Source organism: Meriones unguiculatus, chromosome 4, assembly GCF_030254825.1.
Source record: "Meriones unguiculatus strain TT.TT164.6M chromosome 4, Bangor_MerUng_6.1, whole genome shotgun sequence".
Taxonomy (NCBI): domain Eukaryota; kingdom Metazoa; phylum Chordata; class Mammalia; order Rodentia; family Muridae; genus Meriones; species Meriones unguiculatus.
The window spans coordinates 48,876,878-48,891,412 of record NC_083352.1 but is presented as its reverse complement, the minus strand read 5'-3'; the positions used below and the strand labels follow the sequence as shown (position 1 = coordinate 48,891,412).

Here is a 14,535-nt window from a genome sequence, read left to right as displayed (position 1 = left end):
GTGGTCCTCTGGCCTGTATATATGAGCTGTGGTGTGTATGTGTGTGCATGTGTGGGCAAATACCGTATACCCACATACAAAGAGAGAGAATATAAATAAATAAAATTAAATTAAAAATGTAATAAAACCTAGAACCCCTGCTCAGATGTAGCCCATGGCAGCTCAGTATCCAAGTGGGTTTCCTAGTAAGGGGAACAGGGACTGTCTCTGACATGAACTCAGTGGTTGGCTCTTTGACTGCCTCCTCCTAGTTGGGGAGCAGGCTTGCCAGGCCACAGAGGAAAACAATGCAGCCAGTTCTGTTGTGACCAGATAAGCTAGGGTCAGATGGAAGGTGAAGAGGACCTCCCTTATCTATGGACTTGGAGAGGGGCATAGGAGGAGATGAGGGAGCGAAGGTGGGAATAGGAGGCGAGGAGGGAGGGGATACAGCTGGGATACAAAGTAAATAAACTGTAATTAATATAAAAAATAAAACTTTAATTTAAAATGGCTGGCTTTCCCCAGGGTCCAAGGAATGTTCAAGGTTCCTGAATAAACTGCATTGAAAAAAAAATAAAATGTAATAAAATATTAACATGTTTTTAGCATAAAATTAATTTAAAATATGTTAATATTATTTGAATAAAATTTATTTAAAGAAATACAGCCACTAAAGAGTAGCATGGAATTTAGTTGCAGAGTAATGAAGGTGGCCATTATGAATAAAATATAACAAATTAACTAACTAGAAGCAAAATAATTTATGTTGCTTCTGATCAAAATATACTAGCAAGTTCCACTTTTCTCTTTTTTTTTAAGAGATGGACTCTATCTTTCAGCTGTAGTAGCTGATGGTATGAAACTTTCAAAACATCTAATTTTAGCATTTGAATGGAAATAACAACATCACGTATTTAGTAAAATGGGAGAATTAAAAAGAAAGACAGCAATGTGAAGTATTTAAGGAGAACTTAATCTCTAGGCTCTTTATTAGTCGTTACTTATACTTTCCCATGACTGTCCAAAAGTGAGGTGTGTAATGTTTACTAAGGAATATATTGGAATGGAAAGGTTTGCAGTGTGGTGAGAAAAACATAAAACTGAGCCATGTTTTCCATGTCTGTATGATTATAATATTTTGCAAACATTATTCAGAATATTAACAAATTATTCAACACAGTTTTGTTATAGCTATGAAGAGCAGGTTAGTGGTGGATGGAAAAATCCTGACACTCAGAGTTCCTCTATTTAATTCAAGTCTTATTACCTTACCTCACTAAGACTGGCAAAGTTGCAAAATTTCTACAAGCATTGTTGTGAGAGGTATTTTCTGGAAGCAATCTTGCACAGGGGAAAGAAAAGAAATAATTTTCTTTTTTAGGACTGTAGTCTATGTTTGGAACAAATTAAAATAAGATGGTTGCCAGGGAATATAAATGTAACTCAGGAATTACAAAAAACAAGCAAAAAAAACCAAAAAAACAAAAACCAAACAACAACAACAACAACAACAAAAAAAACAGTTGTAGTTTTCTTTTGATGATTTACACAAAAGGTACACATATACAGGAGATAAATCAGAACTAGATATCCAATGAGAATCTAGAATATGCTAGTTTAAAACAATTACTGTCACTTTAAATATATACTCTTGACAGAATCACAGTGTGCTTGTATTAGAAATCATATCATTTCTGTGTTTACATTAATACACACTCACGTGTACTTTTTTGCTGTGTTAAAGGTGATCCTAAAAATCTTTGCCAATGCTTTTCTTATAACCATACAGCATTTGATGAGACCATGGAGATGTTCAATGATAAACATTGCAACAATTTGAAGGTTAAGGTGCCTAAAAGGTTCCTTCTGTTGAGATTAATTCTTTTAGTTTTTGTATAAAACCTAAACAAATAACAGAAAAATAATTTACATATTATCAACTACTAATTGTCAGATTATATTGCAAAAGATATTTCATTATTATGTGAGTCTGAAATGTGTAACTTATTGTAATTTTCTTATGATAGATTTGAAAATATTGATTTCAAGTATATTATATATGATAGTTTAATAAATCTACGTGGCATAGTAATGCACATTTATTCTTGCTAGTTTAATAATACAGAATAACTCGATAATTTAAGAAACATTACACTGTTGCCTGATAGATAATTTTACAGTTGTTCAGTGGTTCAATGACATATTTTGCCTTTTTATATTAGCTAAACTTTTCTTTTTTTCTTTTTTATTTTATTTTATTTTATTTATCAGTTACATTTTATTAACTCTGTATCCCAGCTGTGTCCCAATCCCTCATTCCCTCCCAGTCCGTCCCTCCCTCCCTCATCTCCACCGTGCCCCTTTCCAAGTCCACTGATAGGGGGGACCTCCTCCCCATTCATCTGATCCTGTTTTATCAGGTATCTTCAGGACTGGCTGCAAAGCCCTCCTCTGTGGCCTAACAGGACTGCTCCTCCCTTCGGGGGTGGGGAGACCAAAGAGCCAGTCATTGAGTTCCTGTTAGAAATAGTCCTTGTTCCCCTCACTTTGGGAAAACAATTGGTTACTGAGCTACCACAGGCTACATCTGAGTGGAGGTTCTAGGTTATATCCATACATGGTCCTTGGTTGAATGTCAGTCTCAGAAAAGACCCTGTGCCCAGATATATTTGGTCCTTGTGGAGCTGCTATCCTTTCCCCATCAGACTAACTCCCCTTCTTTCTTATGATTCCCTGTACTCTGCCAAAGGTTTGGTCATGAGTCTTTGCTTTGAAAACACTGCTAGTTAGAGTCTTTCAGATGCGCTCAATAGACTCCTGTCATATGTTCAATGCACATCCCATCTGTCTTTCTAAACAAGGATTGATCATCTTACCCCATGTCCACTCAATTGATTATTGTTTTTAGGTGTATAGATTTCATTATGTTTATCATATCTTATAGGTCTATAAAAGTGAGTATATCCCATGTTTGTCTTTCTCCTTCTGGGATATTTCACTCAGAATGATCTTTTCTAGATCCCACCATTTGCCTGCAAATTTCATGATTTCCTCCTTTTTGATTGCTGAGTAGTATTCCATTGTATAAAAATACCACAATTTCTGTACCCATTCCACTGTTGATGGACATCTGGGTTGTTTCCAGGTTCTGGCTATTACAAATAGAGCTGCTATAAACATGGTTGAGCAAGTGTCCTTTTTGTGTACTTGAACAAACTTTGGGTATATACCTAGCAGTGGTATAGCTGGGTCTGGAGGAACCACTATTCCTATTTGTCTTAGAAAGAGCCAGATAGCTTTCCAGAGTGGTTGTACCAGTTTACATTCCCACCAGCAGTGGAGGAGGGTTCCCCTTTCTCCACAACCTCTCCAGCATGTGTTATCGCTTGAGTTTTTCATCTTGGCCATTCTGATGGGTGTAAGGTGATATCTCAAGGTCGTTTTGATTTGCATTTCCCTGATGGCTAATGAGGATGAACATTTCTTTAAGTGTTTTTCTGCCATTCGATATTCCTCTGTCGAGAATTCTCTGTTTAGCTCTGTTCCCCATTTTTTAATTGGATTACTTGCTGCTGAGAAAAACTTCAAGTCTCTGAAGAAAGAAATCGAAGAAGATATCAGAAAATGGAAAGATCTCCCGTGCTCATGGATTGGTAGGATTAACATTGTGAAAATGGCCATACTGCCAAAAGCGATCTACAGATTCAATGCAATTCCCATCAAAATACCAACTCAATTTTTTTTTTTCAATGCTGTTTATTCAGGAACATTGAACAATCCTCGGACCCCGGGGAAAGCCAGCCCACAGCTTAAATAGCCTCTGGGTAGCCAACCCAGGCGTGCCACGGGGGCAATGCAGATAGGTCGACATACATGGAAGCAAGCCAGATCCTTGGCCTTAGCCAAATGTGGAGTTGTTCGTGACAGAGAGCACTCACCATCGGGAAGGTGGAAGGCGGAAACCAGCTCCATCTTTAAGGCATAGCATTCCGCAGCTCTCTACAGTTCCCCCTTTTTGTTTTAGACGCATCAGGCAAGAGTAGAGGTCTGATCTCTGATATTAGAAATAAATTGGGACTTTGTACAGATGTTCATTTAGGTGTCATCCACCCAAAGAGCATCAGACCCGTCTGATACCTTTTTCTCAGAGGCGTGACCTGGGGCATCAACCCGCATGCAATCAGACATGCTCTTCTCTGGGTCCAAAGCGGCTGACCCTGAGTGCAGTGCTTAGCCTCGCATCCTGAGCGTATCATTTTAGCTTTTTATGGTATCCAACCATGCTTGGGGAGAATGTCCTGCTTCAATGGCTGTAAAGGCCTGAATGATCATGGCTGCATCACACTGTTGTGAGACTCTAATCTTGCATATATACCACAGGCAAACCAAGGAGACCAACACCAGAAGGCCTGCTAACACTCCCATGCCCGCCCATTCCTTCAGATGATTCATGGCTGCAGCAATCCATGTTGATAATCCTGTGGCTAGTCCTGCGTCCACTCTGGTATTCTTTACAGACCTTGAAAAAAAGATTCTCAGCTTCATATGGAGAAACAAAAAACCCAGAATCTCCAAAACGATCCTGTACGACAACAGATCATCTGGAGTTATCTCCATTCCTGATCTCAAGCTGTACTACAGGGCAACAGTAATAAAAACTGCATGGTATTGGCATAGAAACAGAAAGGAGGATCAATGGAACCGCATAGAAGACCCAGAAAAACATCCACACACCTATGAATACTCGATATTTGACAAAGAAGCCAAATCCATTCAATGAAAAAAAGACAGCATCTTCAACAAATGGTGCTGGACCAACTGGATGTCTACATGCAGAAAAATGAAAATAGATCCATATTTATCACCCTGCACAAAACTAAAGTCAAAGTGGATCAAGGACCTCAACATAAAACCAGATACCCTAAATCAATTGGAAAAAAAAGTGGGGAACAGCCTAGAACTCATTGGCACAGGAGACAACTTCCTGAACAGAACACCAACAGCACAGGCTCTAAGAGCAACAATCAATAAATGGGACCTCATGAAACTGAAAAGTTTCTGTAAAGCAAAGGATACTGTCATGAAAACAAAAACGACTGCCTACAGATTGGGAAAGAATCTTCACTAACCCTTTATCTGACAGAGGACTAATATCCAGTATATACAAAGAACTAAAGAAGCTGAAAAGCAGCAATCCAATTAGCTAAACTTTTCAATTAATGTTCTCAATCAAATAAGAGTAGGCCAAACTTTGGCCAGAGTGCAGGGAATCTTATGGAAGAATGGGGAGATAGAAAGAGCTGGAGGGGTCAGGAGCTCCACAAGGAGAGCAATCTGGCACCACCAAAAAATTTGGGCACCGGGTTCTTTTCTGAAACTGATACTCCAACCAAGGACCATTTATGGAGATAACCTAGAACCCCTGCACAGATGTAGCCCATGGCATCTCAGTGTTCAAATGGGAGTCCTAGTAAGGGGAACAGGGACTGTCTCTGACATGAATTCAGTAGATGACTCTTTGATCACCTTCCCCTGAGGGGGGAGCATCCCTACCAGGTCACAGAGAAGTACAATGCAGTCAGTACTGATGAGACCTGATATGCTAAGGTCAGAGGGAAGGGTAGGAGGTTCTCCCCTATCAGGGGACTTGGAGAGGGCTATGGGAGGAGAAGGGGGAGGGAGGGTGAGATTGGGAGGAGATGAGGAAGGGGTCTACAGCTGGGATATAAAATGAACTGTAATTAATATAAAATTAAAATTAAAAAAGAATACGCAACATAATATTTAATTAATATTAAAGAATTCAAAACAAAGTTGGTCTATAATGATCAGCTTTCTTTTCTGGCCTTAATTTAACTTAATTTTATGTCATTCCCTTAGCTAGACAGCAATGCTAAATGAACATATACAATAATTATAGTTTATGTAGATTATATTAGTTTTGGGTTGGTTTTGATATTGGTACTGATGTCCAAGCCTAAGTCTTCAGTACCAGGAGAACCACTGACATGAAGCCATATCTCCCCAGCTCTCTGTTTTTCTTTTTCATTTTGATAGTCTCATTAAATTTTCTAGGCTAGCCTGCAACTCACTCTGGAGCCTACACATTTGAATTCTCTTGCCCCATACTCCGAGGAGCTGAGATTAGAGGCCTGTACCTCTAGGACCAGGCCATGTTTATTATAAATCTTTATTATGTTTGGGAAAGTGCTTTATTCACTTGAAAAGGGAATTTAGTAGAATACATAAAAAGATGGTGTAAATAAACTGTAAGCATGCAGAACGATTAACTATCAAAGGTATTTGCTAGTGTGCGTACAGCGGCTATTAATGCACACTGGAAATAAATAATCTAGTAAAGTTTTTATTTTAACTAGAATTTTAACAATATAGTGTTGAATTAGTAGAATCCAATCTTGTTTTTAATGCTTTTTTAATTCTCTAATTGGAAAGATATTTCTAGATCGACATTATTATCTACAGTTGAGAGAAATTTAGTCATTCCACTAATTTCATTTATTAAAATCTCATTACATTAAATTAAGTTGTAAATTCTTAGTAATATAATTACAAATTAATCCAGTGTGAAACGTGTTGCAGACTGGACAGGCTTACCATAGTAGTCTCTGCGATGGAGCCAAAGCTGTTTATGAATATGTTGCATGTGACGTTCACTGGAGGACCTGAAATGAGAACAATATTATAAAGATTGACAGATGCTCAGCTGAATTATTTTAGGTTATTCTGTGCTTTTCATTATTTACCAAAATAATAGAGCTATTTTTTGTATGTTCATAGATGGGCAACACTGAAGGCAGTTTTTCTGGAAGTCTGGATGCAAAATCAAAAAATTTGTTATATACTTTAAGCAGTGAAACTGTGTAATATATAGACAGTATCTATTCTAAAGATTATAGAGAATATATGTGATTGAATGTATGAAAGCTTATTGTCATACCCCACAAAGACCAAATGGAGAAAATTCTGGTGGATCTTGGCCTACAGTCAAGAAAGAAAGAAGAGGACAGAGTCATTTTCCTTTAATATGTAATTTGTAGCTGTAATGTGACTGTCTAATGACTATAGTCTATGAGTGCTTCAGAGATACTAAACTGTTCTTTTTCCCAGGATGATATTCTTCCATGTCTGCGTGTCTCTGGAAATTTTGTTGAAAATTAGAAGTATTAATTAAGCTATGGTGGGTGTTATGTAGTCAGACAATACATGGTGGCCCACCTCTAACTCCACATAACATATTTACCTCCAATTCACACTTCTTTTAAAAATTTAATTTTATTTTTTATTATTAGTTAAATTTTATTAACTCTCTATCCCAGCAGTATCCCACTCCCTTATTCTCTCCCAATCCCACCCTCCCATCCTCATCTCCTCCCTGCCCCTTTCCAAGTCCACTGATAAGGGAGAACCTCCTCCCCTTACATCTGATACTGGTTTATCAGGTGTCTTCATGACTGGCTGCAAAGTCCTCCTCTGTGTCCTAGCAAGGCTGCTCCTCCCGGGGGGGTTGGAGGGGAGAGGTCCAAGAGCCTGCCATCGAGTTCATGTCAGAAACAGTCCCTGTTCCCTTTATTAGGGTACCCACTTTGATACTGAGATAACCAAGGGCTACATCTGAGCAGGGGCTCTAGGTTGCATCCATACGTGGCACTTATTTGGAGAAACAGTCTCATTAAAGACCCCTGTGCCAGATATATTTGGTCCTTGTGGAACTCCTGTCCTATCCAGGTCATATTACCTCCATCCCCCCCCCCCTTTTTTTTTTATTCCCTGCATTCTGCCATAGGTTTGGTTATGAGTCTTAATATCTGCTTTGATACACTGCTAGGGAGAGTCTTTCAAAGGTCCTCTCTGGTAGGCTCCTGTTGGGGTACAGAGCTAAACAGAGAATTCTCAGTAGAGGAATACAGAATGGCACAGAAACACTTAAAGAAATGCTTAATGTCCTTAGCCATCAGAGATATGCAAATCAAAATGACCCTGAGATTTCACCTGATACCCACCAGAATGGCCAAAATAAAAAACTCAAGTGACAACACATGCTGGAGAGGCTGTGGAGAAAGGGGAATCCTCCTCCATTGCTGGTGGGAATGCAAACTTGTACAACCACTTTGGAAATCAATCTGGCGCTTTCTCAGACAATTAGGAATAGTGTTTTCTCAAGATCCAGGTATACCACTCCTAGGCATATATCCAAAAGAGGCTCAAGTACACAACAAGGACATTTACTCAACCATGTTTGTAGCAGTTTTATTCGTAATAGCCAGAACCTGGAAACAACCCAGATGTCCCTCAGTGGAGGAATGGATACAGAAATTGTGGTACTTTTACACAATGGAATACTACTCAGCAATTAAAAACAAGGAAATCATGAAATTTGCAGGCAAATGGTGGGACCTAGAAACAATCATCCTGAGTGAGGTATCCCAAAAGCAGAAAGACACACATGGTATGTACTCACTTATATAGACCTATAAGATAGGATAAATATAATGAAATCTATCTACCTAAGGAAGATAAACAAGAAAGAGGACCCAAGGTACGATGATCAATCCTCACTTAGAAAGACAAATGGGATGGACATTATATGCCTTTTGATGTTAAAGAATTCTGTCAGTCTATCAGTTCACATCAAAAGTGGCTGCATTGTCCTCTACTATGGCCGGGTAAGGCTGCTCCCCCCCAGGGGGAGGTGATCAAAGAGCAGGCCACTCAGATTATGTCAGAGGCAGTCCCTCTTCACATTACTATGTAACCCAATTGGACTCTCAACTGCCCTGGGCTACATCTGTGCAGGGGTTATGGGTTATCTCTATGAATAGTCCTTGGTTGGAGTATGAGTCTCTGGGAAGTTCCCTGTGTTCAAATTTTCTTGTTCTGTTGCTCTCCTTGTGGAGACCCTGTCCTCTCCTGCTCTTACTATTTCCCTTTCTCCCAAGGTTTGAGGATCATTGTGGAAGATGGCAAAGATGGTAAGAGCCAGGGGAGGTGGGTGACTGCAAGGAAACAGTGTCTTCCAGATAGGAAGGAACAGTTGTACCTATGAACTCATAGTGATTACAAATAAATACCTGTGAAACCCGAAGCCAGACGAAATGCCAGCCTGGAGGGGGAAAAGTGGGCATGCAGCCCTACTCCTAACTAACAGGTTTCTTTTAATGGTGTGGCCCTGAGTAAGTCAGCTATGCTCCAGAAGATGGCCAGACTCCCAAAACTATAAACAGAAGTAACTGGGCTTAGCAGATTAAACAAAATTGAAGACACGAAGTTGGACAGGTAAGAAAGGTGGAGATGGGGGTATTTGGGAGGAGCTGAAGAACGAACATGAGCAAATCCACTGTCTGGAATTCTCAAAGAATCAGCTACTCCTGATGAGATCAGATAGACTAAGATCAGGAGGAAGGGGAGGAGCACCTCCCCTATCAGTGGGCTTGGGGAGGGGCATGCGTGAAGAAGGGGGAGGGAGGATGGGATCCGGAGGGGAGGAGGGAGGACCTTATGGGGGGATACAAAGTGAATAAAGTGTAATTAATAAAAATAAATAAATTTAAAAAATAAAAAATTCAATTTAGCAAACCAAATAGTACTAAACAATTAAAATAAATCAACAGACTGTGAAAAAAAAAGAATTCTGTCAGTTTTTTTTAAATGAGTAAACACTTCCCAGACTGTTACAAGATTGTGGTTTATTTTTAGAATTCTGAAATCTAATTTTCACAAGTCTGCCCATGTTTAACTGAAAGAGGAGATTCTCCTCTCACCCATTTTCCAACTCCCTTCTGAATGCCTGATTCTTAGTCATAATAAACTCAATAAATTTTGTTATTATTAGGTCCATTTGTTCACTTTGACTAAATATCTAGGACCTGTATATAGCAAATGAAAGATTTATAGAGAGAATGATATAACAGAGATGAAAGTGATGGGATCAGTTAACTCTCCAGTACTTCTTTTCGCTAGGTCCAGGAAATATTTACTGTAAAATAATACAGGAGGGGGCAATAGTCTACCATTTGTATATTGAGGTAGCATAAACATCAAATGCCATAGGGACCGCTTTTGATACTGTAAGTAGCATGGTCATGTCCAATTTTAAGAATCATGTGTTTTTTTTTGTTTTTTTTTTTTTTTTCTGTATGATCTTTATCTGGCCTGAAGTGCTGTAATTAGGTTGAGAATTATATAAATGAAGTGTTTTGCTGTATGAATTAATTTTCTCTGCTTTAAAATGTATCTAAACCAATCACATAAGAAAATATATACAAACTAGTATATGAGAATAATTTATTCTGATTTCCTTAGCTAATACAGAAGAGTAAATTTATTTTAAGGTTTAGTATTGGAAAATTGCCTCAGCCTATCTTTCTCTATATAATTTTAGGAAAAATATCATTAACACCTCAATAGATTTATTGGAAACTAGGGGGATACCTCTTTGGGTAAAAGCAAGTGCTGGGAAAAGACAAGGGCCTTCATTCTAATCTCGATTACTCATATAAAAAAATCTAGATATGCATATGTGTGCCTGTAACCCCTGCACTTATAAGGAGAAACAAGTTGGTTTCACAAGCTATCTGGTCACCCTAGCCTAAACAGAAAACTTTCAGTTTAGTGCCAGACTTTGTCTTAAGGCAATAAGAAATGGAGTGATTGGAATTTTTGGGTTTCTCACATAGACTATCATATCATCTGCAAATAGTGATACTTTGACTTCTTCCTTTCCAATTTGTATCCCCTTGATCTCCTTTAGTTGTCATATTGCTCTAGCTAGGACTTCAAGTACTATGTTGAAGAGATATGGAGAGAGTGGGCAGCTTTGCCTTGTCCCTGATTTCAGTGGGATTGATTTAAGTTTCTCTCCATTGAGTTTTATGTTGGCTATAGGCTTGCTGTACATTGTCTTTACTATGTTTAGGTATGTACTTTGTATCCCTGATCTCTCCAAGACTTAAAACATGAAAGGGTGTTGGATTTTGTCAAATGTTTTTTGGGCATCTAAGGAGATGATCATGTGTTTTTTTCTCTTTCAGTTTGTTTATATGGTGGATCACATTGATGGATTTCTGTATGTTGAACCATCCCTACACATGTGAGATGAAGCCTATCTGGTCATGGTGGATGATAATCTTTGATGTGTTCCTGGATTCAGTTTGAAAGTATTTTATTGAGTATTTTTGCATCAATGTTCATAAAATAACATTTGTTTTTTTTGTTTGTTTGTTTATTTGTTTGTTTGTTTGGTCTTTGTGTGGATTAAGTATCAAGGTGACTGTGGCCTCATAGAATGAGTTTGGTAATATTCCTTCTGTCTCTATTTTGTGGAGCAGTTTGAAGAGTATTGGAATTAGCTCTTCTTTGAAGGTCTGGTAGAATCCTGCACTGAAACCATCTGGCCCTGGGCTTTTATTGGAAGTCGACTTTTGATGACTGCTTCTATTTCCCTAGGGGATATAGGACTATTCAATCTATTTACCTGATCTTGATTCATTTTTGGGAACTGGAATCTATCAAGAAAATTATTGATTTCCTTTAGATTTTCAAATTTTGTGGCATATAGGCTTTTTTTTTAGTAAGACCTAATGATTTTTTGGATTCCCTTAGTGTCTGTTGTTATGTACTCCTTTTCGTTTCTGATTTTGCTGATATAGATATTTTCTCTCTGCCTTTTAGTTAATTTGGCTAAGGGTTTGTCTATCTTGTTAATTTTTTCAAAGAACTAGCTCTTGGTCTCATTGATTCTTTGAATTGTTTTCTTTGTTTCTAATTCATTAATTTCAGCTCTGTGTTTGATTATTTCCAATGGTCTACTCCTCTTGGGTATGTCTGCTTTTCTTGTCTTTTTTTCCCTTAGGGCTTTTAGGTGTGACTTTAAGTTGCTTTTATGAGATTTCTCAAATTTTGCTCTGGAGGCACTTAGTGCTGTGAACTTTCCTCTTAGCAACGCTTTCACTGTGTCCATAAGTTTGGGTAGGTAAGTTGTGCATGTATCCTCATTGAATTTTAGGAAGTCTTTAATTTCTTCCCTGATAAGCTGTCATTGAGTAGAGAGTTGTTTGGTTTCCATGTGTATGTAGGCTTTTTGTTATTTTTGTTGTTGTTTTGAGGTCTAGTTTTAGGCTATAGTGGTCTGATAGGATACAGTTTGTTTCCTCTTTACATGCCCCTAATAACTGGATGAGCATATCATTGAAATAATTTTCCTGTGTTTCTGATAAATTAGCATATTATCCATTGATTTTGTGGGTTGCTTGTGAATCCATGATGTCCTAATTTTTGTTGGATATATTCTTATTCTGGCCTCCAGCCATCTGGTGGCCAGTAGCCTTTGTTGTTTATTCTTGGAGTCTGTACTTCAGACAAGGTTTGTCTTTCTCTGGTGTCTGGAGTATTTTTCAGGAAGATGAGAGAGGTCTGCTTGTTTGAGAGTCTGTGTTGATGTTTCAGCTGTACCTAAGGGAGGAAGATCACAGGCACCTGTGCACAAGTACTGGCATGTGCGTGGAAATGTGCCTTGAATGACAGGGTACTATAGAGTGTGTAGATTCCTGGAAGGGTGGAATGTAAGCACAGGAGGGGCAGTTCTGGCCCTGTTCATGGGAGCAATGATTATGTGCAGGTGCCCTGAATACCTCAGTGGCCTATAGGCCTGTCTTACTGTCGTCCTAGTATTCAGATCTCTCTGGGATCCAGGAATTGTTTGCCTGGACTCCACTGGCAGACTCACAGAACAGGGACTTCAATGTTGAGACTGCTGTCCAAGGCTGCTAAGTTGCCCACAGTGGGGGTGTAGGTGGGAGGGATCTGATATATGGCTGCTAGGGAAGAGGCACCCTGGATCTGGTGCTCTGGTGCACTCACTTGCTTTCAGGCCTAATTGGAAAGCACAGGGATTCCCTGTTCTCTACTCTCAGATTTTGGTTGGCAGGAGCAAATGAGAATGTAGAAGATCTGTGAGCTCACTGGTGTCCACTGTTTGGCCGCCTAGCAGGGAGGCCTGTGCTTGGGGCAAGGGAAAGTGCAGGGGGTGAGGGGTTGGATTTTCACCACTCTCAGTCCCTGGAGTTATCTTTGGTGACCTGGTTCCAAACTGACCCAGTTCAGGGGTTGTCCCTTCTTGCTCAGGAAGCCTCAAGGTTGATGTTCTAGCTTCAGCTGCCCTTGCATTCAGCAATTTCAGAGTTTCAGATCCTGTGCTCCTCAGATACAGTACTCGCTGGCTGCTGCCATCTTGAACCCAGCTTTCTGCATCATTTGGAGACATATTGGAGTGGCAAGAAATGCAATTTGTAGAACTATAACTGGTTAACTTTCCTTTTAATCTTGCTCTTCTGTGGAAATGTTAGTTTCCTTTTGACATTCCTTGACCTTTATATTCAAACCTCTCTTGAACATTGAATGACATTACCATATTTTATGGAATTAAAATCAATTTCAGTGGTTTCTACTCCTAATATTTAATGAATATTTTTTGAACTTTAGTGCAATAATGAAGATGGAACCACAAGCATTTGTTCTCAGGAAAATTCATTAAGGTAGAAGTTAATAAATTATTTTGCCCCCATTTTATTTTCTCTGATACTATTCATACTTTTGTGGATAAAAATCATATTTAAAAGATGGTGCTAAAATACAGAATACTTCACCTTTCAGTCAATGCCTAGTGCAAATCTAACATTTACAACAAAGGCCTTTCTTGATAAATTTTCTTTTTCTAGAGGAAAATGAAGAATGTATAAAATAATTAATCTGAAACTGAGGAAAGGTACTGAGACATGCATTGTAATCAGCAAAAACCAACCAACCAACCAACCAAACAAACAAAAAACAGTGTTTGACTATTAAATGGAATCATGGGATAATAGCCTGAAAGTGTGAAGCACCCCAGTCAGTTCTTTAAGGGCGCCATTCACCATGTGTGAAATTTCAGAGTGTATCACTTTAGACTTAAATGGAGTTAAAGAAAAAAAAAATGTACCTCTAACACATAAATGTGACTTCACACTATCCTTTGGATGAAATGGAAAGAAATGGTAGGGGAAATTCTATTTTCTTTTACCACCAAATTCTTTGGATACACATGCACCTCAAATTATTTAAATAAGATAGTTCTTGTTCCTTGATTTTTCTCATTTAAAATATTTTATTTTGAGATTATAATGTAATAAAATATTTTCCCTTCTTTTTCCTTCTATGTATCTTCTCAGCTCTTCTTCAAATTATGTCTTTATTCACTAATTGTTACTTTGTCCACATATGAATATAAGTATGCATCTGTATATAACTATACATATATGTTCCTAAATATAAATGGTTAAATCATATAATATTACTTTTAGATATGTTTTCGTAGCTGACCATTAAGCACTGGACAACCATTTGCTGTGCTTTTCCCTAGTGATGACTACCTTTCCCAGCTCTACACAGTTACTTATAGCTCTTTGTGTATGTAGGGTTGAGATCTTGTGGGATTTTCCCTGCCCACCTTGGTGATTCTACTGGTAACACGTGGTCTATCGAGTTGGTGAGACTTTATGT

The 14,535-nt window shown here is 38.5% G+C and overlaps 1 protein-coding gene across 2 annotated transcripts in view; it reads right to left on the bottom strand.

Annotated features, from left to right (window-relative positions):
- Glra3 (glycine receptor alpha 3) overlaps positions 1 to 14,535 on the bottom strand; it is a 186,262-nt gene that overhangs the window by 101,239 nt on the left and 70,488 nt on the right. For both annotated transcript variants that reach the window (XM_060381794.1, XM_060381793.1), the window contains exon 3: positions 6,598 to 6,665. In XM_060381794.1, coding sequence (XP_060237777.1) covers positions 6,598 to 6,665 — 68 coding nt within the window. The remainder of the gene's footprint in view (positions 1 to 6,597; positions 6,666 to 14,535) is intronic.